The 26,270-nt window shown below is 39.1% G+C and overlaps 1 protein-coding gene across 2 annotated transcripts; it reads right to left on the bottom strand.

Moving 5' to 3' along the window:
* Nucleotides 1-147: 147 nt before the first annotated feature.
* NUSAP1 (nucleolar and spindle associated protein 1) lies at nucleotides 148-26,270 on the bottom strand. Of its 2 annotated transcripts, XM_010965168.3 has the most exons (11): nucleotides 25,811-26,270; nucleotides 21,059-21,127; nucleotides 18,340-18,483; nucleotides 16,749-16,905; nucleotides 13,287-13,388; nucleotides 12,091-12,200; nucleotides 8,519-8,700; nucleotides 6,736-6,893; nucleotides 4,422-4,538; nucleotides 2,167-2,278; nucleotides 148-1,047 (listed from the first exon to the last, which is right to left on the bottom strand). In XM_010965168.3, exons 1-11 carry the CDS (start codon nucleotides 25,901-25,903, stop codon nucleotides 951-953), a joined length of 1,341 nt encoding a protein of 446 aa, XP_010963470.2. In that variant the 5' UTR covers nucleotides 25,904-26,270; the 3' UTR covers nucleotides 148-950. The 2 variants fall into 2 exon arrangements, with proteins under 2 accessions (XP_010963470.2, XP_045380227.2); XM_045524271.2 differs by lacking the exon at nucleotides 18,340-18,483.

Here is a 26,270-nt window from a genome sequence, read left to right as displayed (position 1 = left end):
AAGTAGAATCTGACAGGTGCTGTGAAAATACAGGATACAGTCATTTCTTCTTGGAGTGGGAGGTCAAGAAAGGATGCACAGAGTACATCTTGTCTGGTCAACTAAATTGCGGAAGCCAACTGTATTTACAAAGAATGAATCTACCACCATGAGAAAAATTTTTATTTATGAAAATCTTAAGCAGTACAAAACGCATAAGGCTCCACTCAGGTGCAACAAACATGGATATGATGCTAAGTAACTCTAGTCTTCTCCATAACTTGAGTAAGATATAAGTTTGACAGAGCACAACAATCCTTAAAGCAGAAATCCTCAGATTTCAATATGGCCCTGTATATTTTTAAACAAGCAAGGCTAGAATGAGCTATAGAGTTTTTCTTAAGAATATACTGAGTGACAGGTGACAGGTACATGAAGTGATCTGAACAAAGGTAAATAGAAGCTGAAACAAAACATTTAACATAGGTAAAATATTGATGTCATACCAACCCATGCAGCCCATCGTTCCACTGGAACTATCAGATTAGAGAATAAAGAGGTGGCCTTTCCCTATTCATAACCTTATTGTTCAATTTCTCCTGAAGCTTGAGGTATAATTAGCTACCATCAGTTAAATGCTTTTGCCTAGAAGACTGAAGTTCTGTTAGTATTAGAGCTAGCAGAGGGAATTTGACATTAAAAATCTAAGTCAAGAATCTATAGGGTGAGTCTCTTTAGAAAACTGAGTTAGTTGTACAGGGGCTTAGGTAAAAACTATTTCAAAGAGAGTTTGTGAGTTTTAAAGATAATAATGTCTTTTCAGGGATATAGCATGTGAAGAAGCCACTGACACTACATATATATGAACAAAGTTAAGAGCAGAAAATGGTCTTTTGACTAAAGTGAGAGGACAGTACAAAAATATTTACAAAAAAAGGGTCAGAATAAAGGAATATTTACAAGATGTTAAATTATGAATGTTCAGCCATAATGAGGCCTCTTCGAACTCCCAAAACCTTGGCTTTCTTCTCCTTTCGTTCTTGCTCATGCTTCTTCCGTTGCTCCTCCCTAAGAGGGACAGGCATACATTAGGCTCCAGTGAAGCGCCACAACAGACCACTTTAAAGCACCTGTTGTTAAACTACTGTCCTAACTTAAAATGACATCCAGCACACTGGTGTAAAACACTTACAGGACACTGCGCTCTGTCCAGTGGTGTGAGATGGAAGCCATGCCCATAAGTCTTTGTTGTGTTAAAAGGCTAGAAATTGGTATTTTCTTTTTTGTGTTAAGGCAGCATTATAAAATCAAGCACAGAATTGGAAATAGAAGGCACTCTGGAAATTGAATCTAACCCCAGTAGTTTTTTAGTTTGTATAAGAATAAGAAATCTCTACATGTGGAAGTCAAAGGTCAAGCTCAAAATCACACTGTCTAATGAAAATGCTGGAACTAGAACCAGGGTCTACTGACTTAAAGCACTATGTTTTGGGGAGAAGGATTTAGGAGGAGAAAAAAAGCTCAGAATCATGTTAATGACCTTAGTAACAAATAGTGAGGACTTGATGGTAGCCGGCAGGTCAAATGATAGGTAACCAACTCTGTATCAGGAGGGCTTCCTGCAGAGAATTGACCAAACCAGGACCAGCTGTAGCCTAGGACAAGCTCTGGCATTGGTTTTTGTGCAGAGAGAAGCCTCGAAGGGTCATCCTGGGGTTTTCCCTGTGTGGAACCTTGAGGTTTAGTAAGCCTGGTTTCCCTGGGAGTGGGCAATTTACATCTCTCTGCATAGCCAGGTGCCCTGCGCCCTTGGATTGGTGTCTGGAGGGATATCCAGGTACGTTGTTTGGGTACCTAGGTCATGTAAGAGCAGTGCTCTGAGTCCGGCTCCTCTTCTAAATCACCTCTAGAGCTTTGGAAACAATGCAGATGCTTGGGCCCATCTCAAACTTATTGAATTAGAATCCATGGTGTATTGCCTAGGCACTTGTGCTTTTAGAAAGTTCTGTGTATGATTTTACCTCTACCTGCTTCTTAAACACCACTATTACTGCAACTCTCTATCCCTCAGAGACTCTGCTTATATTGTATGTGTGTGTGTGTGTGTGTGTGTGTGTGTGTGTGTGTGTGTGTGTGTGTGAACTTTGAAAATTTAAAGAATTATAAACTGGACAATTATGTACTTACCTGATCTGGAGACGAGGAGGTTGTTTATAAGTTTTCTTGTGGAAGCTAACTCTGTTTACACGCTCATTCAGACAACTGTTTTCTTTAGATTGTCCCCATGGTTTCAGTTTTCCTAGTTTAGGACAAAGATAGATTTAAGAAGATTCTATTTATACCTGCTTGCTATCAACATTATACTTTGTTTTTAAAGGTACTTGCCAGTATGATGCTATTAATTTCAGTTTAATATTCCACAGACAGAAATTACATTTTTTTCCCTAAAAATAAGTGTTTTCTACTTTTTAATCCTTGGAAAGTCACAGAAAAAGTCTTAATACAAAAAAAACCCCAAAACCTTAATGCTGAATCCAATTATATAGCATTAAACGAGGACATAACAACCAAGTAGTTTATCCCAAGGTTGCATAGATATTATATTTAATATTAAAGTAGTATTTCATCTGTGCAGTTTATTACTGTTACCTATTAAAATATATTGGGAACAGAACAAGTGGGAATATTTTGTTGGCTTTATTTAGAACTGGGAGCAAATTTCCAGATGTTTCTGTATTACTTTATTTGTATAGTTTGACCTGCTTCTGAGTACCAGTGATAATCATTTGCAGTGTTTCCCATTTTTAAAAAGGACTTTCACAACCATCACATCATTTGATCCTTTCAATAACCACTGAAGCAGTACTTATTTTTATTTTCCTTTCCATAAAGGGAAAAATGTGACTTGTCTAGGACATAAAATTACAAACAGATTAAGCTCTAAACCGGGGCGGGGGGTGTTTCCTTACCATCATTACAAGTTAGCGGTGGTCAGAGTCATTCCCATAACAAATACTTTTTGAGAACTTAGTATCTGCCAAGGACTATTCTGGGTGCTAGGGACATAGCAGTGAACCAAGCAGTCAAAAATTCTTGTTCTTTTGGGTGTACGTTCCAGTGGTAAAGGTAGATAACAGTCAAGTAAGGTAACATCAGTGGTGCTGTGTGCTCTGAAGAAACGTGAAAAGGTAAGGAGTGAAGAGTGTGGAGGCGCAGGGGTGGGGGTAGGGGGGAATGGCCTTTCTACGTTGGTGACGGTTGAGTGGACGCCCCATTAAAACAAGGGAGCAAGCTGTGCAGAGGTCAGTGGGAATAGTATTCCAGGTGGAGCAGAGGGATAAACAAGTTCAAAGACCTGGAGGAGGAAATGAGCTCAGTGTGTCTGAAGAGATGAAATACCAGTGTGGCTGGCTTAGCATCAAGGAAGGAAGTGATGAAATGAGGAAGGGAGAGAGATAGGAAACCTTAGGAGGTTCTGAGCAAGGCCATGATGTGCTCTGATTTGTTTTTAAGGTGGCAGTGGGGCAGAGAAGCTATTCTAGAAGCCCAGGTAAGAGATGACGATGACTTAGACCAAAGGGAGTTGCAGTGGAGGAGTGAAAAGTGGTCAAATTAAAGATCTGTTTCAGAGGGGGAGTTGAAAGGACTAGCTGCTGGATGGGATATGGGGTCTGAGGGAGAGTGAGGAGCTAAGATGAGCCTAGGCTTCTGCCCTGACACTCAGTAGAGAGGTGTGTTGCCACAGATGGGAAAACTTGGGGAGAAAAAATGCGGTAAGAGAAGTAGAATTTTTTTTAACCAGTTTAGTTGACTCTTACTTCTAATTAAGACTTACTTTTTTCATTACATGAGTTTTATTAAAATCAGTAATTTAAAGATAAACAGTGTTACATAGATGTGATTCTTTTTCTCCCCCAAACAAAACCACTCCGATGGCCTTCTCTCCCTCTTACTATCCCAAAGGAAGAGGACTATCATAAATGTGATTCTTATGGGAAGTTTGTTTTAAAGTAATTGCAGAAGCACTGACAGATCACATTAAGTCTTGATGTTTTAAATGGATGTAAAGATACCTTAACACATGCTCAAGTGTGGCATCTGGCTAATAAACGTCCCAGGTTGTTGGACCGGTGGTTCCCAACCTGGGATCCTTTGAAAACTGTAAAGAAAACACTCATTTACCCACAGGCTAACTTGATTTTCTTGATTTTACCTGAAGTTTTAGTAACATTGACTAGAGGTTGTATTTGGTTAACAAAAATGTAAGATAATTATTTAGTATTTGTTTAATGGATAGTTTTTAAAATCATGTGTCATGTGGATACAGGGTAGAGGCAGGAATTCTAGGTCAGGTATGGCTTCCACTGAGTCACTAGAATTTTTCACATCAGATGCAGAATTGTTCAATCTTAAGTCTTATACTTGAAGACATTTCCACATACCTTTGTGTGGCTCATAGTTGAGGGGACGAGACAAACTTGCTTTGAGATCAAACACTGGTTTTCTATGGGAGATCGGAGTCTGCGCTGCCTCCGCTGTCAACTTGAATGGGGTAATAACTTAAAACACCAAAAACAAAACCCAAGGGCTTAATTAGAAAAAAAGACATGTTAATAGTTTTTTAAATTAATGTATCACTTCTCAGTCTTAAAAATAGAATCTATGTGAACTGTCTGAAACAGATGGAGGGTTAAGAAGGAGGAGAAAAGAATAACTAAGAAAACTTAACCCTGAGATTTATTCCTGTTAGCAGCTCCTGAAAGAGTCTAAACAGTTCTTAAGACCAGCTGGCAGTTTAGAACCCTGTTCTAAGGAGATTAACTGGGTAATTTTTCAGGCTATTTCCCTGGTACTGTTATTAATAGTAACATTTTCATTAACACAACCACATATAAAGCCTGCAAAGAACCTAATCAGGTAGAGATGAAAAGATTCATAGCTTTGGTTGTTACTAATGGAGGCTGTTACTGAAGAATGTGAATTTTTGTAATATAGTTAAAAATATACCAGTATGGTATAATTTGGTAAGCCACATTTTTTGCTATAGTTGGGCAGCATGCATCTGGCACATTTTATAATCCTTTCCCCTTACAGGTTGCAGTCAGGCCATTGTCAAATGTTAGCACTCGCCCGTATATGTGCATGGGCAGCCAGGACAGAGGACCACCTAGTGAAACAACACAGAAAAGCACAAAACTTCTGTGCTGAAGCCATCCCGCTGTGTTGCTATCAAGTGCTGGCAGGGAGGGAACAATGGGGCTCTCACACACTGCTGAGGAGAGTGTAAATTGGTACAATCCAACCAGTAACATAAGTGTCTGTGCGCCCCACTATCCAGCAGCCCCACTCCTAGTCTAGAGAAACTCTTGCACATGTACCGGAGATGTTCTAAGATGGTCATAGCTACACTGTATATAATAACAAAAGTTGGAAACACCCACAGGCCCATGAGCAGTAAAATGGATAAATTGAAATATATTCATGCAATTGAAAAACACAGTGAAAATGAACGAACTTTAGCTCATTTATCAATACGGATGATTCCTGAAACATTATGCCAAGTGAATAAAGTAAATTACAAGAAAAAAAATCAGTTTGATTTCATTTACATCAAATTCATATTTGGTAACTGGGGAAGAAAGCTAGCCTATTCCACTGGGCACACCCCTGAGTTAGAGGAGAAAGCTCAGCCTGTGGCAGACATTGAATTTCTGCCTCATGTCCTTGTCTGTGGGCCTTTGTGAGTCCTTTCTCATGACTGGGTAGGCGGCTGCTGCTCAGTGAGCTCTGCTCCACATAAAATGACACAGTCACATCTTAGGCAAGTCACTCTTCTTTAGCCCTGCTCTCTGCCCAACCCTCCTTTTCCCCTTATTACAGGATGATTTAGTATGTTAATGTGGAATGCTTGCTGGTATAAATAAGATTAGGGCTTAGTGGGAATGAGAGGTCATTCAGAGGATGAATTATTTAAATTTACTAATCTCACCTCTTTACTCTCTTGAAATTTAGCTGCCATTCTCACTGTTCAATCTTTAATTTGGGTGTTACAGGCATGAAAAAGTCCTCAGCGTCTCCACACTGGTATTACCAACAATGATACTCTCAAGGCTGAACTCCTGCTGGATGCCTCTAGTCTCAGAGAATCTGGCAGTCCTTCCTGTGTAATCAAAGCCTTGACTGACATCCAGTAGGACTCTCAAGAGAATTTTGATATACTCAGTTCTAATACAGGCCTCAGCCTGGTGGTGATATTGTTTTGAACCTTCACACTGCTCTTGTAGTATTCTTTTGAAGACCTCCTAGTTTGTGTAGGTGATGATTAAGTAGACAGTGTGTGGAAGAGTATCTATACGGCTTATTCTGGCTCACACAATTCTTAGTCAGTGTGTGGCATTTATTCTAGGAACTTTGAGATCAGAGTCTTGTTAGACTAGTTAGTAAGTTTCAGAGTCTTGCAGAACCGTTCAGAGGCTGATGAATACTGTGATCCTCCTAATGCCTGAGTCTGAGAAGGGGCTGAATGTTCATCAGGGAGGGCCACAGTCTTAGGACTCCTCTTGGACAGGATGGTGTCGGTTTTTTGTTTGGGTCTCTGGCTTCGGTCCCTTGCTAGTATAAAATAAAAATTTGCCATGGAGAAATTTTTGCTTTTGATTCTATAGTATGGAGAGGCTTTAAGGAAACAGATAGACTTAATCATTTCAGAAAGTGGTATGGCTTAAAGATAAACCACAAGTTTTTAAAAAATTTTACCAGCAGCAGAATCACCCCTTGTGGTCTTTAACTTGTGTGTCCCAAGCCCAGTCTGGCCTTTTGGGGTACTCCCAGATGTGATCCCATGTGGAGACTTTCTGGCTGGAGTCTTGGTCAGTGAACGCTTATGCTCATTATCTTTGGTAGCGGCTGAAAACCTGTAAGGACAGGGGAGTATAAGACATGAGTACTTGTATCAGGAGTTACTTATGTCAAGCTTCTAAAACAAAGCCACCTACCCATCACCAAGCAGTGAGAGGGCCTCAATAAATACTTGTCACACAAATGAATCTCTTAAAGAATAGACATGTTCTTAAAATAATGCTAGAGCAAATCATTTTCAATTTCTGTTACTTGTAAAATATGGTTTTGTATTCTCTGCTCTCTCTTCTTTGGCTAATGATAGTACAAGGCAGAGCTCGAAGAAGATGTCTGTGGGCTTCAAGTTAGAGTTTAGGAAGTATTTGAAGAAGATCCCCTCTTTCTCCTCCTCCTGGTGAGGGCAAGTCAGGGACCGAGAGACTGCTAGGCCAAAAGGGTGATGGGAACATTTCCAGAAGAATGTCATTCATTTGAGTGGTACATAAGCCCATTCTCTACTCAGAGCAAATTGCCATAAATGCTTCTCATTGATTCTCTGATGCACAGTTTTTCTACATTTTAACATCTCTGAAACTGAGATGTGTTTTACAGTTGCTAACACATCATAGTTAGTTGGCAGTGATTTTTCTTACTGGTTCATAAAATAATTCTGAGTCTTTGGCTGATGGTGTCTGAGATTCAGTGAAAATCCAGTAATGACAGATATAAATATACATAGGGTTGTTGGTGGTGGGTTAACAGAAGGCAATTTCTGCACTTACAACTAAAGTTTTGATGGTGATCCTGAATCAACACCGATAATTACTGCCAAAGACTCTACAACAGAGTTAAGAAAATTAGATGTATTAGGAGAGGTGCTACAAAGCCCAGGCTGCTCTGTACACCACAGTGAAGCAAGGGCTAGTCCCTGACCATGATGTTCTTAAATAGTAAAAAATACAGTCAGAACTGCTAAGTACAGGTACCTCCTTTTCCAAGCTAACTCAATAAACAGAATTCCAAACTCAAGGGCATTTTTCAGCTTTAAAAACTATGTTAGATAAACTGTATCTGCTGAGGAGGTGTTACCATGCACTAGTTCTGTTAGATCCTGCAAATGCCCTTACAAAGTGGAGAATCAAATTTTTGTGTTAAAAGAAAGGAGCCTGCAGATCTTCATCTGTGGAGACAGTCATAGTTGAGGTCTACCCTGATGTCAGGAAGGGCACAAGCAAAGAAAACAGGGATCAACAGGGCATGAGGGGTTACAATGTAGTGCCCAGTGGGTTACAGCGTTCACACTTCAGGATGAGTCAGTTCTTTAGTTCACTGCACTGACAGATTTTTTTTTTGGTAGGAATTTAGCTTCAACTTTAAGTTAGTGGAAAAATTTCTCTTTACACATCTTTGCAGACATACACTAAACTAATAAAATACCCATATATATCTTATTTTCTGTCTTTACTTATGAATCAAATGTGAAGCTTGGGGAAGCTGGATAAAACAAGAAAACCAAACACAAATTTAAAATAAAAAAAGATTAAAACTTATAAAAACCGTTTGCTGATCTTTCTCTCTGCTCCAATCCCCTTTCTCCTTCTTTTTCAACATTAAACCATATTTGATGTAGTCCACCTGAAATGTATTAGAAACAGTAAAGCTTTGAGAGCTCATCCCCAACTCCATTTTGGAGCTCTGTTACCTGACATTCATTTTAGTTGCTGAGAGAGCGGAGCGCTTGGCCGAGCCCTTCCCACACAGGGTGCTCCGACCCGCGTGAGGCCGGCCTTGAGAGTGCCGCTGGCTGGCGGGGGTACAGGCCACAGAGGGCTTTCCTGGGAGAGGAAGTGGAGTTGCCACCACTTCCTTAGTGACGGGCTGCTTCTGAAGAAAGGGAAACGCACCACATTAAAGCTTGGCCTCTTAGACAGTACAGTCTCCTAGGCAGAGTGCAGAAGAGCACACATCTGTCCCCTTGTTTCATCCCCACTTTTAACCCTGCCATCCTTTCTTCTCCACTACCTCACCCCATCCTACGTGCCTGGCAGGTGGGGCAGTTCCCTGCACCTGTGTTACTATGGTGACTCTGATTTAAGAGTAACCTCTGGTTGTGCTGACTAATGTGTTAGAGAAAGCCTTTCCCAGCTGCCATGGGCCCAGGTATTTTCTAACTAGAGAAAGCAGGTGGCTAAACTGTCCCCTGTGGCCAGGGAGGGAGGATAAATTGGTTCTCTTGGAAATATGCTTCCTTTGAGAGCATGATATGCAAGAGGGATTGAATGTTTTACTATCATTATTTTAAGCTCTGTTGCAAGCAGAAGAAATCTGTCTTCATTAACTGACAGAGGTAGGACTATTGAAATTGACAACATAAAGCCAAAAGACAAAAATTCTGATTATAGCCTATGAAATAATATAAGAAACTAGAGAATTATGTTAACTTCTCATTTCAGCACACAAGCCAAAGAGATTCTCATGATGTGAGACAAATTTAAAACCAAGATATTGAGTAAATACTTATCTTTACCGTAGCTGAGAACTCAGGTTGGATGTATTAAGTATATTGTTGTATTTAGTCACACCTTTTATGCTTTCTTCTATCTTTTCCCTAAAATTCCCACTTTCCACACTGTCTCTTTGCAGTCACTTGGTGCCACGACCATCAACTCTACATCTTTGTTTGAGCAATTTGTAATGTTTAAATGATTTTACTTGTCCCAAGTATCAAGAATTCTGACTTTTCATGTACAATATTATGCCTCTGACTCAAGTAGCACCAATTAATTTTGTTAGCAATGCATCAATTCCTCCATTTCTTTTAGCAAAAGAAATCCTGCTCTAATAAAGCAAAGAGCTCAGTCATACCATACATAAAAATAAAAACTTGGGGTAAGAATTAAACACAGAAAAAAATGAAAGCAGTAAAAATAAATATTAGCATATTTTTATGATCTTGGGACAGGCAGGGCAAGACAAAACTCAGTTTTAAAAGGAAAAGTTGGATAGCTGGATAAAACATACAAGGTAAAAGACATCATGAATATAGTTAAAAGATAAACTGGGAAAGTACTTGGAACATATATTACATCATTAATATAGATAAATAGTCATAAACTGGTAAAAATCAAGAAAAAGCAAATTCACAGAAAAACCACCAATTATATAAAGATTTATAGCAAACATGTAACATGTAATGATCAAAGAAATGCCAATTCAATTGGGATTTTTTTCCATGTATTAACAAAGATAAAAAAATTTGATCATTCCCACTGTTAGCAAAATAAACAGGCATCTCAGGGCACAAGCTGTCTGATCATTATAGAGGGCCGTTTGGCAAAGAACTCAAACAGGTTTCCCATCACTAATCATGAAAGGAGAGATTGGTCATGGCCAGGGTGATTCTCTCTAGGACTTCTGATCATTTCTTATTGCCCATCATTATCCAAATGACCAATCCCCAAATAGGTCAACTGTCAAGAAAGACTTCGTATCAGCTATAGTGAAGTCACTGCAATTGTTTTTTACTCTCCAGTTTTCAAATAGATCATATCAAATAACCTCTCTGATTGGCTAATTCCTTAAACAGTAGGGGCCGGGTGGGGTTTCAGAACTAAACTTCAGATGGGATGATCAACTAAAAAACAAGATAAGCCCATGATTTATTCCACATATTCAAGGCTACACTCAAGTTTATGATCAAGGCAGTTGTTCTGCTCTTAACTTTTACCTGGAAAATTAACTCACCCATATTATATAGTATAGAAAGCTTGACTTTCTGTATAGTACCTAAGCGGACTCAGTTTCATGATAAGGAAGATGAGTGACCCTCCTGTGTCTACTTTCTGTAAAGCATCAGCGCAGCCCATCCCCTTTCCCCCGACCCTGCCCTGCGGCATGTGCCTCTTGTCCCAGTATTCAACTATGAATGTTGCGCTACCTAGCCCTTGCTAATATTTAAAAGCCTTCTTATGGATGCACTGACTATCTCTTCTCTGGATTGTCCAACCCAAGTTGTTAGATCAGTATGAAGGAATGTCGAGATGTTTAATGCCATGACTTAGGTATGTATGTCACTGTTTGCTAGAACGTTGATAAGCAGTGTCTTCAGCTGTGGTAATAGTGGTTTTATCAATACTGTTCAAATGAACATCTATTATCCAAGATTAAGCTTCTCACTAAGAACTATATTTTTTAAAAATTATTTAAAAAAAAGAAAAAAAATTATTTAGAGCTTATCACCCAGTGCATTTCCCCGTTGGCAATGGTATCAGAAAACTCAAAACTCAACTGAGTAACTGATATAATAGATATTGTACTTGCTAACAGTGCTCATTTTCTCCCACTTTTAAATGAACTTTATATGGTTTTGTGTTGCATGTAATTCCACAAACTGCCTCAAATTCTTTTTAGAAACAGGCAGGTTGTTACGTATTATTTGATTCAGAAATGTTTCCCAGCCACCTGTGTGTACCCCTTTGACACCAGATACCACGTAAGATAGTAACATCAACTTCCTAAGATGTTATCAGCCCACAGCTCTGCTAACTCAACTCCGGGGTTGACGTCACCTTTTCTTACTCAAAAGGGCCTTGAGTCCAGAAGGAACTGGACTGAAGAACCCACAGGGAACTCGGTTATGACAGGAAGCCTTCAAGTGAGCTACTGCTAGTCACACCTTTTTCATTTAGGTCAGAGACAGGGAAAGAAGATGGCTTCAGCCATAAATCAGCCCTTTCCCAACAAAAGTGATAGGTATAATGTCTGAATGTGGAAACCGGAATAACTTATTGCCAATTTAGAATTCTTTCTTTTTTTAGCTGTTGACTTTTTCTTTAATTTAATTTTTTTTTTTTTACATTTTAATGGGGGGAGGGTATAGCTCAAGTGGTAGAATGTGTGCTTAGCATGCATGAGGTCCTGGGTTCAATCCCCAGTACCTCCTCTAAAAATCAATAAACCTAGTTACCTACCCCCCAAAATAAAAAATAAGTAATACAATAATAAATAAAATATTAAAAAAGTTTTTAATGTTTTACTTTATTTTTAAATTTTTATTTTTTTTGAATTTTTTTTCTAGTGAGGAGTCACTGCTTTATTTGGAGAGTTTTGAAAATTCTCAAAAACAAATTTAAAATAAAGATACATTAAACTCAAACAAATCCATTCCCCTGGTAGAGAAATACAAAGATGGTTGTATTAACCTGGTGTATGCACAGTAGCACCATTAAAATCAAATAGTTTGGTGCCATTAAGAACATAATTTTATCAGCGTACCTTCAGTTCATTAAATGAATTGTGTTCTTCAAAATGTTTCTTTTTTCTCTCAATATATTGATCGATGGACTCCATTTCCTTAAAACGAGCCTCATGAAGCTTCCTAAAGTCTAAAATAGTCCCCAAATATGAAAATTAATAACAAGACAAAATCCATTTATTCACCCTCCTATGGTTTTTAGTTAACACTCATTCTCATCTCAGCATCCCTGACATTCATCAGCATCATTTTTGCTAAAATTTTAATTTCAAAACATTTAGCTTTTGAAAACTCAGGGGCAAAGCATATTCATCTTATAAACTACCCAACATTTGCCATCTCTCCACTGTCCATTTCACTGCTAAATGATATCTTGATTTAGTCCAGAGAATAAGAAAAGATTAACAGGTTTGTCCTCTCACCTCACCAATTAATTAATGGTCTTTACTTAATCATAAATTTGACATTTTGTAATGCTGAGAATGCTCTATGCCAAGGATTGGCAAAGGGGCAGACAGTAAATATTTTAGGCTTGGTGGCCACATATGATACGGTCTCTGTCTGACATTTTTCTTTCTTTTATACAACCGTTTAAAACTGCAGAAACCATTCTTAGCTCAAGAGCTATAAGACAGGCCAAGGTGAGTAGTAGTTTGCTGACCCCTCTGTGCTATTCTAATTAATTATATTCTTAGTAAGTATAATTAAGTAATAGAATTTCTGATATATTCCAAGCAGCACTTTAAGTACTATAAATATACAGTACCCAGTCAACATTCTGTGTGCCAAGCAATAGAGAACAAGAATTACATGTCCAGAATTGGAGCCCCTTAGACTTAGTACTAAAAAAAAAAAAAAAAAATTTATTACAAAGTGGACATGGTGCCAAGTACTTTATACACATTGATTCCCAGGTATTTATTGAATACTTGATATATACTGGTTGCTCTGTTAGGTAATCAGAACTGGAAAACAGTCTCAATCCATCTATTAGCCTGACGAAAAAGATAGTTTAATTATTCCTACTTTAAACTGAGGGAGTGGGGTTACTAAGGGTAAGCAAGCTGCCCAAGGTCTCACAGGCAGGACGTGAGGGAACGAGGACACAGCCCCAGTTCCAGTGTCTGAGCTTTTGGCTGTTGCATGCACTGCCTCCCCAGCGTCAGCCTGAGGCTGGCCAACCATTATTTTATATTTCCTGGTGTGCAAAACTTACTTGGAGTAGTGCTGGTAGTTCTTTTATTTTTTCCAGATTTGGAAAACCCATCTGTATAAAGAGACTTCTTTCTTTCTGAAGGTACTTTTGAATCTTCATGACCTGAATCCAAAGATACAGAACTAATGAAAGATTTCAAAAAAAATTATTCCATTAAGAAATGTAAGTTAACATGGAGCATCTTCATGTGACAGGCCTCTGCCAAGGGAGTGGGAGAAATGGCACATAGGAAACACACAGAATTCATTATAGCATCACCACAGCTTTAGCTCATATGCTTCAAGTAGAAAATTTTATGCTTCCTGTATAGAAATTTTACAGATATACCAGAAACGTAAAAACACTTTCCCAGAACTTTTGCTATGAACACATCTAGTTGTTTTAACTACAGTGATAAAAATCACACAATTCCACCAGCCTAAGAAGCACCATTAATGTTTTGGCACATTTTCACAGGCCCTCTGCTTCAATACTTGTTTTGTCTTTATCCTTTAAATCCAGTCGAAACCATGATGTATATAAGGTTTGCTATTCTCCGCCACCTATTTTCCACATACTGCTATCTTTTTCAGTTGGAGGCAACCTACTAAGAAAATAACGCAAGTGGGTTTTCAGGAAATGCTACTTATACAGTCACTCATCCTTAAGGTTTCCCAATGCATCCATAAAACAAAGCAAAAGAATTATTTGATAGAGCAGAAGGGGCTGCTTTTGCTTGGCCCTTGGCCCTGAAAGTTCATGGGAAACAGGACATTTACAGAGTCAGAGCCACTTCCCATGAGATACTTATTACAAATGGAAATATAGTAACTGTATTACAAAGGAACAATCTAGCAGACATCACAATAACCAGGTGATGGAAGTTAACATGACCTGTCATAGAACAAACCAACATCTGAGCCCTCCCTCTGGGGTGTTGACTGAGGACACAGCCCCACTTTGCGGGATTCCTGCCAATATTGCATAATCTGAATCTAACCGTCAGCAACATGAGACAAACCAAGTCAGAGGACCTGAAAAACTGGTGAGTATAAAAAAAAAAGATCAATGTCCTAGAAGACAAGGGAAGGCTGAGGAACTGTTCCAGATTTAAGTAGCTTAAAGAGATGTGACAATGAAATGCAAAGGATGAGCCAAGACTTGCCTTTGCTTTAAGGGACATTTCTAGGATGACTGATGAAATCCAAATAAGGTCTGTCTACAGGTTAGTTAGTGGGTCTCAAAATTTCTAGTCTCAGGATCCCTTTAATACTTTCAAAAATTATTGAGGACTCCAAAGAATTTTTGTTCATGTGTATCAGATATTAAAATTAAGACATTTAAAAATATTTGATTCACTGAATATAATATACCCATTACACATTAATATAAATAATTTACTAAAAAAGGCTAAATTTCTAAATCAAAACTAGTGAGTAGAGTGGGGTTTTTTGTTTTTGTTTTTACAATTTCTTTAACATCTGACAGTAAAATGTAGCTGGATTCTCCTATCTGCTTCTGCATACAGTATGTTGTGATAAGTTGTTCTGGTTGAAGTATACATGAAAACAAACTTTGCCACCTAGAGCTATGAGGGTAAAGGGAAGAAGATTTTAATAGCCTTTTCAGGTAACTGTGGATATTCTTCGTCGGTACTATACTGACACTTGACAAGTGGTTGTTTCTTAGAGGTTAGTTATAATGCGGATACGAAGCCCTAGCAATGAAATTTTTGTATTCTGTACATTTGTGAGAGAAAGTCCTTGTATTTTAAGAAACACACAGAGAAATATTTAGAGGTAAAGGGGTACATATCTGCAACTTACTCTCAAACAATTAAGGAAAAAGCTGTATACAACACATATATGTGTGTATAGATGTATATACGCATGTATATGCATATATAAGTATAAATACGAGGATAAAGCAAATGTAGTAAAATATTAACATTCGGGAAATATAGGTGAAAGATACATAGGAACTCTTGGTACTACTCTTACAACTTCAAGTCTGACATTATGTCAAACAGTTTAAAAAATTCCTCTGCACAATACTGTAAATCAATTATACTTCAATTAAAAAAAAAAATCCCTCTGACCAGAAACTGCATGATCAGGTTTTTGTCATCCAAAAAGCCCGTGCTTCACTGGATGAACGTGACTTCATGGATCCACCCAACTTTCCCCCATGCCATCAAAACTGGGTATGTCTTCTTGACAAAATGATTGTGGAGCCGTAGACATTTGTAATTCCACCCCTACTTCCAAATCTCTCACTTTCCTTTACATCCCCCTCACCCCATGATTTTAAAATGGGCTTATGAGGCATATGCATCAAAATTAGCTGGGGTGCTTATTAAAAACTACAGAACTTGGAGACTCTACTTCCTCTAACTTTCTAGGTTTCGTAAGACATTCAAAATTCTGGGGACAACGGGAAGGCTCACATTAAAAATTCTGCATTTAAGTGCTTGGTGGACCTGCAGTGGGTCATCTTCCATCCTCAGTCCCCTCAGGCAAGACTCAGGTGCCCAGACAGATTTGCTGGGGTGAAACTAACACTGAAACACTGCTGCAACTTGCAGGCTTCCTGGACTGAAATCAGAAAGCAGCAAGTCCTGTTAGGTATAGGGGAACTAAAGTTTTCTGGCTTTATTGAAACAAACTTTTAGTTGACAAAGTTTAGGGAAGAGGTTTTTAGGAGGTTAGAGACTAAGTAAAATATACATTTATCATAATAAAAATGGCCACACCACTGGGAAGGTAGACTTTGCAGATCCCTTTTAACTGTCCTACTTGAATAGGTTAACATGTCTTTAAACCTGTCTCTGGCATAGGCCAGGAGGAACTAACTGGTAAAATGTGGGCTCTCCTCACCATCAGGTCGAGGTCAACTTCCTTAAATTTTTTAGCTACCTCTCTTATATGGGTTTCTACACAGTTATTAAAGATGACCTGATGGCCTACTGTATTTGGTTCTAACTTCCACTTTAATAGCAGAACCCTCAGAAGTTCTACATAATGAAGAGATATGCTGAAGTCTCAACCGCTAGTTAACCGTGATCTGACCTTCTTTGGAAAGCGTCTTTGTAGATGTAATGCAACTTAAGATGACGTCATTAGGGTGGACCTAATCCAATGTAATGGGCGTCCTTTTAAGAAGACATGTAAAGAAAGAGACACAGGGAAGATGACGTGTGACGAAGAGGCAGAGATTTAGGGTGATGCGGTTGCAAGCCAAGGGTCCAGAGCCACCACCAAAGGTAGAAAGAGGCCAGGAAGGATTCTGCCCAGAGTCTTAGAAAAGGATGGCCCTACTGACACCCTAATTTCAGACTCCATTTTCCAGAACTGAGAGAGAATAAACTTCTGTTGTTTTAAGCTGCCCAGGCCATGGCACTTGGTTACAGCAGTCTTAGGAAACTTATGTGTGTGGATGCCCTAGTCATCTTGGATTTTTTTTTTTTAAAGTTACTTGGCATACCATTTATTTCACTTTTTCCTGAGGACACTGCATTTTCATCTCTTTGACTTTCATCTGTTGGAGAAGGAACTTCTACAGCAGTGCTGAGAGCCTGGTTTTCCTGCTTTTCTTGATTCTGGAATTCAGTAGGGTCACATATTTTCATCTCTGAATGATCCTGCAACAAATTTTAAAAGGAAATAAATGATTTAAATGATAAATATTAAGTAATCATTTTTGAAAATTGCAAAGAGCATACCTTAAAAGTTCTCATCACAACAAAAAAATGTAACTATGTGAGGTGATGGATGTTAACTAGACTAGTATGGTAATCATTTTATAACATATACGAATACCCAATCATTACATTGTACGCCTGAAACTAATATGATCTTGTGTGTCAATGATACCTCAATATAAAAAATATATCATTAAAAAATTGCTTATAGTCAGACATTAAAAAAAGAAAGAAAAAGGAAGTATTCACTGCCTTCCAAAGATAGGTACCAAAGGGGGAAAAGGAGTTAAAAGAAGAAAAGCAGATTAAGATTTTTTTTGAAGGTGGCGGGGGTAGGTAATTAGGCTTATTTATTTATTATTTTTTTAATGGAGGCACTGGGGATTGAATCCAGGACCTTGTGCATACTAAGCATGTGCTTACCACTGAGCTATAACCTCCCCACCCAGGAGACTAAGATTTCTGAGTGGCAGATTTGGTTTTCTGCCTCAACAAATGTCATGAGAACATGCATTTGGGAAGAGGAGCTACTAGGGACCACTGGAAGGCATAAATGGCAAGATCAGCTCTCCTAAGGGAAAGAAACTAACACTGAGAGACCCAGACAGGCTAATGACTAAGGGACTGTACAAAGCTAGAAAACAAAACTTAGGACCACCTTGAAAAAGTTACAGTTGAGATAAAAGGATAATAAAATCAGAATCCTCTCAAAGCAAGTAAGGGAAGCTCCTGGAATCACAAGACCACACTGTGGAAAGACTAAGCAAAGCATGATCACCAGGCCTGGGACAAGTTAGGAAAGAGGAAAAAAAAAAAAATCATATTTGGGAGGGGAGTGGGCAGGGATAAATTGGGAGTTAGATTTGCAGATACTAACTGATAAGCATTGAATAGATAAACAAGTTCATACTGTATAGCTCAGGGAACTATATTTGATATTTATAGTAACTTATGGTGAAACAGAATATGAAAATGAATATATGTATGACTGAAGTATTGTGCTGTACACCAGAAATTGATACACTGTAAACTGACTAAACTTCAATAAAAATATATATTAAAAAAAAGTCGTATTTGATGTTGCTGTCTCTTTCCTTCTGATTTACTATGCCTCACTTAAGTCAACACTTAATAAACATTCATATTTATTCAACAAGAACTTAATTTGTGCTTAATACTTAATAAGTGCTTCCTGAGCACCAGCACCTGGGTGTTATGATGAGGCCAGACCTGGGTCTGTGCTTTCATGGAGCTTATAGCAGTGTTCACAGCCAGCCGCCTGATAGCATAAGGGAATTAAGAGAAAGTTCCCTAGTTATACTCCAATTTTGGCACGGGTGGTGGCTTATTTTCAGTTTGCACACTCCCATTCACCTGGGAGCCAGGGTTCCTGAGGGCCGTCCTGCGCCTTCTCCTCATTTTGGTGACGTGGCCTGTCACCTCCCTCTCAGCTTGTTCCTGGCTGCCGATCTGTATCTCAGTCTTGTCACAAGAGGATGCAGAAAGTGGAATTTCATCCTGAGAAAGAGAGACATTCATCTGCCGTGTCCTGTGTATAGAGCTAAAATGCTCAGAAAGAATCAGAATTTAAACTGAATAAAAAAGGTATATTACATGTGCAAAAGATAATTTTAAAACTCCCTAGCATTAATTTATAGACAAAGAGAAGAATTACAGAGTATTCAAAAAAATCACATTTAACAATCCAAGCTAAGAAACTAGACTAGGAAAGCATTCAAAGGTATCTTTGTGTGAGTAAATAAGCAAATTAGTAAAGTGCATTAATTTATTGAATATCCACTATGTGGTAGGAAGTATGCTATTCTTAATAACAATTACAGCTAATATTACATCAATATCAACACTGAGCTAAGTATTCATATGGATTATCTCATTTACTCCTCAAAGCCTGTGAGACAGGTACCAATCTCACCTGCAATTCAGTCAGGGAAATTTGAGGCTTAGAAAGCCCAAAGTGATTTGTTCAAGGTTAACATAAGGGAGTAAGGTACGAATAGCACTTGGACTATCATAAACTGAAAGTACAGAGCTCCATTATCAAAACAGTGTAGCACAGGTTCCAGAACATCTTCAACTCAGCTGCTTACGGAGAAATCATCATATGATAATGGCACTTCCATTAAAAAATAATAATGAATAAATAAGTAAACCTAATTACCCTCTAAAAAAGCAAAAACAAAACAAAAAAAAGGAAAAAAAAAAAAAGAAATTCTCATTACAAAAAAAAAAAAAAATCACAGGAATAAATGAAGAGGGGAGCAAGAGCAGTAAGGGACATCCAGGTGGACTTTGCAGTCACCCAAAGTAAGGTCAGGATATGAGATGATGAAGAAGACAACAAGACAGTGAACACGGGAAAGCAGCCGGGACGTCAAGAGTTGAGAGACGAGAACTGGTCAGCATGGGTTCAAAGGAGCAGGGATATTTACATGACAGCAGAAAGATGTGATCTGGATCCCAGTTCCCAACTGTCTGGATAGACATCAAGAAGAAAGGAAAAAGAAAAAGGACAAACTGTCTTCACTATAGAAGTGGTACCCTCAGGTTACACATCCTGCTGGAATACAGAGACACTTTTAAAGTACTTATTCCCCTCTCACACCCATTAACACAGTACAGAACAAATCCTGTAACTGGTTTAGAAGCCTGTTAGTGTGACTCCTAGAGACGTCTTGTTTTAACCCCACACATCTGAACCACGGTATGTCAGTCTGGGAGGCCAACAATGACAAGGGAGGATGTGTTCACTCCTGAACACACCATGATGTACCTGTAACAGACTTGTATAAACCCAAGGCTGAAGAGGCACACCTGGCTCCAACAGGAGTCCTCAGCACACAGCCAGACTAACCTACATACAGAGCTGCTCCAACTCACGTAGTTAAGGCTGATCTATAGCAGGAGAATAAGGCACCCAGAAGGTCCAGCGTCACACCCACTTAGATGGGATCCACACCTGTGCACTCCCCAGGCGATGACAGGAGGTCCAGAAGCTTCCCCATCTGCCTGTCCTTGGTAACATTAGTGATCTCTTCGCCATGTATTTGGACTGTGCTGACTCCTTTCTGTAGCTTTAGATAAATAAACTTTGTCTATGTCAAGTCTTTAAGCTCACTACTGATAGATTTACCACTTAGGAATTCTATATCTGGCAGAATTTTGACTACAATTCTGCTCTTGTGAAATTTTTTCAAAATGGAATGGCCTTGGGGATGTTGAATTTGAAACATGACAGACCAGTTTTAATTTAGTCAATCAATTACCACCCAAATTAAAATCTTGATTTCAGATGGCACCACAAGCATATATCCTTAACCATTTAAAAAACTTTTTTGGAATCAAAAGAATTTTGAATATTGAATATTTTTAAGAGTTAATAACCTGGAAGACAGAGAGCTACAGAGACTACAAAGACAAAGAGAAGAATTTAGATTTTCAGTACATGTTTATATTTACCTTTGTTCCCAGTTATGCTCTCCAAGGCCCAGTTCATTAAGGCCTTTGAACATTTTCCTGTATTCAAGGCAAGAGTCTGGCCCTAGTGAAGCACTCATCGATCCATTTAGGTGTCATGCCTTGTCAAACATCTCTGATGCGGGTCTGAAGCAGCCATCAGCAGTGGTTTACAGTTTACCACAAGTCACCTTCACAGTCCCTACTTCGTTTGATTCCCACTCAATTCAGGAGAGCAGACGTTATTTCCATTTTAAAGAGCAGAAAACTAAGAACCAAGGAGTTTGAGTTTTCCGAGGTCACATACACAGACAAGATGGAGCTGCTCCTTAACTGTGTTTTTCTGACTTCAGATCCAGTTCTTTCCCTACTTATGCCATCTGGCATACATTTGACAACTAGTAATTAACCTTTGCATTTGTATGAGAACACCTTATTCAACAGAGTACTTGCCACAAGGCAGTTTTGTCCTTTATAATAATTATTATAAAAGGATTTACGATTAGCAATAACAATCTCTTTGGTAATAAACATGTCTTACATCATCACTAAGTATGTTTATCATTCATTAACTAAATGATTGTTTTGCTATTTAATAGGTGATGAAAATGTTACTTACCTGATTCTCATTTTCTTTTCTTGCTTCATTTTTAAGGTGGGCTTTTAAGGCTCTTAACAACTTGTCTGCCTGCAGAGAAGTTAAAGACTATCAGTAGAACCAAAATCAAATAAGCAAGAAACGTACATTGAACATTTTCTCCTGTTCTCACATTCATCAGATGTCCTCTGGGCAGGCTCGGGGACTAGGATGACCAAGATAGAATTGGTCCCTGTCGGCACAGATTTCACAGACAGGAAAGTGGCAATTACAACATAGTAGGGTCTGTGCCAAAGTGAGGATGCTCAGGTGTTATGCGAGGACACAGGAAGGCTGGGCCACCAGAGCCTGGACCGCTCAAGTAGACTTCAGCAGGTACCTGGACACACAGATCTAAGATAAAGACGTGAGGTCTCTAGCTGCTGAGGGCTGAAGGACAAAAAGGACAGAGTGGATATAGGGAAAAGGGTAAAGAAACAGCACAAGGAGGCAAGAATGAGTGGAGTTTGGAGAACTAAAGTTCTGTGTGGGCTGAAGCAGGGAGCTGTTGGAGGTGATGGTGAGAGAGAATGCTGAGAAGTGGGCCTGAAGCTGCCAGGCCTGGTAAGACTTCAGAGTATGAACGTTACCCTCAGGGCAAAGGCATTCTGAAGAGTTTGCAGGAGGGCAGTAGGTGACCAATTGTGTATTACTCAGAATGACAATGTGCACGATGGTCTGATGAGAGTAGGTGGAAGATAGGGAAATGAGTAGGACGCTATTGTAGGAAACCAAAGATGACTGTGGCTTGAGCTAGAACAGGGCTGAGGCCATACGGATGGCTTCCAAACTTTCCTAGGAAGCAAAATCAATGTGAACATAGGGGTTCAGGAGAAAATTAAATGTCAAAGAAGTCCAGGAAAGAAAGTGGTTTGAGCAGAAGGGAGTGTTCAATTATGCCAAATGCTACTGATGGGCAGGTGAAGAGAGATGGACCATGAGCTTTGTAAGATGCAGGCCGCGTAAGATCAATTTCAGTAGAAAAGAACAGAGAAATTGGGTAGGAGATGAAGGACATAGGGTCAGGAGAGGGGTTTTGTTTTTCTTTTTAAAGATAGGTATCATCAAGACTCAATTGTGATAAAAAATGTTAAAAAAGAAAAAAAGAAAAGAAAGAAAAAAATTGACACAACATTGTAAAATGATTATAAATCAATTAAAAAATGTTAACAAAGGGGGGTGGAGGGTGGGAAGGGATAGACTGGGATTTCAAAATTGTAGAATAGATAAACAAGATTACACTGTATAGCACAGGGAAATATACACAAAATGTTATGATAACTCACAGAGAAAAAAATGTGACAATGAATGTGTATATGTCCATGAATGACTGAAAAATTGTGCTGAACACTGGAATTTGACACAACATTGTAAAATGATTATAAATCAATAAAAAATGTTAAAAAAATGCATCTAGGAAAACATAGTTTAAATACTGTATATAAGATAATGAAAGTTAGTAATGCTCATTATTTAATAAAGTTTGTAAAGTACAAAGTAAAAAAAAAATGTTAAAAAAAAAAAAGAAAAGAAAAGAAAAGGAAAAAAAAGACTCAATTGTGAGCGTTGTGGAAGTGAGCCAGCAGAGCAGGAGAGACTGATGCGGCAGGAAGGAATAATGACAGGATTGCAGCCCCAGAGTGGCAAAGGGGATCTTAGGCACAAATGGCAAGGCTGCCCTCAGGCATAGCCTTTTCTCGTAACATATAACAGGTGGAAAGCAGAGTATACAGGGACAGGTGCAGGCTGGCTGGAGGGTTTGGTGATGAAAAGATGAGGTAATTCTCAGATGATTCCATCTATTTTCCATGACCTTTGAGGAAAAGACATCAAGTGATGGAAGGGAGCCAATCTGCGGTGAGAAGATATGAAATAATTGTCCTCAATAATGGGAAAATTAACGACTATAAGGATGTGTCGGACAATCAAATAAATCATAAATTTATGGTCCCAAATGTAAACTAAGGAAGTTAGGTGATTTTCTCCAGCCAGGGTCAGCTGGTTAGGTACAGGCAAGGATTAGGTACAGCACACGGCTGGGTTTAATCAGATGTGGAGTTTTGCCAGATGAGGGAGGACAGCCGCAAGAAAGTGGAAGTAGCACCAGTCTTTATAGCCTAAGGCTGCAAGAATGAGAAGAGAAAAGGACCAGTGGCCATGTAATAAATCTTAGTAACTGATGCCTTCATTTTGCCTTACCATTAAGAGTAGTGTCTCAAAAGAAAGAATATCTTCTCTTCTAAATTTATTTTGAATGTTATCATACTGGTGAAATTTATTTAAATCTCATTCTGTTAAGTTTAGAAAATAATCAAATCTTGATAAGAGGTATGTACTTGGAATTTTAAAAAAGCAATTGATTTAATAAGCTCCTAAGCTGTACCAACTGTAGATAATTTAAAACATTTTAATTTTGGAAGATTTTAAATGCATACAGAAATAGAGAATAGTGCAGTGAACCCCCATGTATCAACTAGTTTCAACAGGTTACCAACATCGTGCTGTTCTTACTTCATCTAGCCCTCCCCTTTTTTTTTCCTGGAGTATTTTATAGCAAATCCCAGGTATCATAACAGTTTACCTGAAACTATTTGGTATGTATTTTCTTTCTTTCTTCTTTTTTATTAAACATTTTTTTTCTAGGTATGTATTACTAAGAGGCAAGGACTTAAAAAAAAAACATAACCACAATCACACACAATAAAATGAATAATACTCTTGTATACATCTATCAAAATTCATCAAATTGTACATCTGAAATGTGTAGTTTATTGTACAGGAATTATACCACAATAAAGGTATTAAAAATAAAATAATACCTTAATATAATTTAATACCTAGTCCAGGTTTAATTTCCTCCAATCACCTCAAAAGTGTCTTTTTATAGTTGGTTATAATAAAGCCTTGTATAGTTAAATTTGTCTAGGAAATAGTACCTCTCAACAAATATTTATTGACACCTACTATGAGCCAGATATCGTATGCTAGGCAGGCAATGGGGTCTGCAGTGACAAGAAATATTGTACTACTCCATTTCTATAAAAACACGTGATTAAATGGCTACCCCAGATCAGGTCCCTCAAGAGACCATGATAGGTGGGATTTTCAGAAAAAGATCTAACTTGCAGTAGTGCTTCAGAGATCCAAATGGCTGAGCCTTAAGGTTGGCCAGAACTCTGAACTCATGTAGGAAACCTCCACCATTAACTCTTGACAAAGGAACGACCCTCTGGTACATTATTCTAGCACTGCCAGCAAGCGCTTGTAAATAGTTGTTCTGAATAAATTATTCAGGACGTTCCCAAATAAAATGTATTGCACTTAAGGCTGTAAGGAGTTCCAAGGTGGATGAATGAGATCCCTGTTCAAGGAATTTAACTTTTAGTAGAGAAGAGAACATACCTACACAAATAACCAGAGGGCAAGGGGGAAGCCTGCAAATGCTCAGAGATTACTTGAAATTATACCTCCTTAAAGGCGCAGAGTATTCCTGGGATTACTGGGGTGGCAGACTTCTGGTCAAGGAAATGAAGAGGAGGGGACGAAGTGCCAAGGCAGAGATGACCTTTCAGTTGGATTACTAAGAGTTATAATATATAATATATTATGTATTATATAATATTTGATTCCAATATATAATAACTGGAACTTATTCATGCAGACAAAGAAGAGGGAGAGAAAAGGGATGTGAGGCCAAAGGATCAAAATTAGCAAAGGCAGAAAGATGGGCAAAGAGGCCAAGTGTTCAGGGACCGGTACAGTTTGGATGCTGCCTTGGATAAAAGATTCCAGCCAGCCTGCAAAAAACTTAGGGGATTTAAGCTAAAGAATTAAGGCTTTGTTAATGAAATATTGAAGAGCCATTAAATACTATAGCTCAGAAATATCTCCAAAGATAGTCCTTTATCATTCAGCCCCAACTGGTGACTGGGCACTGATTGTTTTGTATAAACCAATTAAAAACATTCGTGAGGACTGATTTAGGCATTCATTCAGTAAATACTACAGCCTGCAGAACACATCTCCAGAGTGTACATTAGTATTACTGGGAAAACTCCACTAGAACATATAGAGCTCCTTCCCCTCCAAAATCCCCACATTTTCCTCCAAACGTTTTGCAGTCTCGGAGTAAAAGACTTTACCAGTTTCGAAAAGAACACTACCACTACAGCGATCAATAGAGGAACAATCATACTAGATCAGGGCTGAGTTATAAAAGTTTATCCACGGGGGGAGGGGCCCCCTAAAAGTCATCCTTTCTTCCAGGACCCCCAATAAAGCAGCAAAATATTTTGGTCTCTATTACAATTTATAGAAATGTTGGCCGTTTGGAGTTTCCAGAAGCCAAGGCAATTATTTCCGCGACTGCCTAACAATTAATCGTCATTAGACACAACATCCTTTTAGCTTTGTGCGCCTGTGTTTCCTAATTGACACCCTGGTAAGTTTTATATAGAGTGCCTCCAATAAAACAAAATCAAACAAACCCTTTTGGAGCCGGGGCCTTTGCGAGCCCCCAGAAAAGTCAGCCTTAATATAAGGTGAAAACTATAGCTCCCTTTCAGTTCTGCAGAGTTAGTGGCGCTCTTGAGTGAGCCCAATCTACCGTCCCAAGGCCGGGACAGCCGCCTCAGGCCTCCGGGGTTCCCGCTCGGTCCCCTCCCACCGCGTCTCGTAGAGGCCGCTCGCTCATCCTACCCGACCCGCCACCGGCCTGCGCCACCGGCCCCGTACCCTCAGGTTAGCTCGGAGGCCCAGACTCTTGGCTAAGTTCTGCAGGTCGCTGTACTTGAAGGAGTCCAACTCCTCCAAGGAGGGGACGGTCATGGCGAGCTGCAGTCCAGGTGACCGCGAAGAGGAAGCGCCGTCCAATCCCAAAAGCGCCGTTCAAAACTCTGGCGCCACTCTAAGCGTTGACCAAACCGATTTTTATAGAGAGTTTAAATTAAGAATGCTGCACTTCCATTGGTTAAAAATGCTTCAAGGGCGGGGCCCCCTGGTGTTGACCAATAGAAAGGCTGATTTCCCCTCCATCAGACGCACATTCTTCCCCACGCCTCACCAACAGCGAGGCGCCAAAGGGCGTATCCAGGCAACGAATGCGCAGCAGAGCACCCCCGCTCACGTTGTCCAATGAGGGCGCAGGAACCGAGCTTGGGGCGGGGCCTGGTGCGTCTTTGAAACGGAGGCACGG

This window comes from Camelus bactrianus, chromosome 6, assembly GCF_048773025.1.
Source record: "Camelus bactrianus isolate YW-2024 breed Bactrian camel chromosome 6, ASM4877302v1, whole genome shotgun sequence".
Lineage (NCBI taxonomy): Eukaryota > Metazoa > Chordata > Mammalia > Artiodactyla > Camelidae > Camelus > Camelus bactrianus.
The sequence above is the reverse complement of the archived record's forward strand: the minus strand, read 5'-3'. Positions and strand labels throughout refer to the sequence as shown.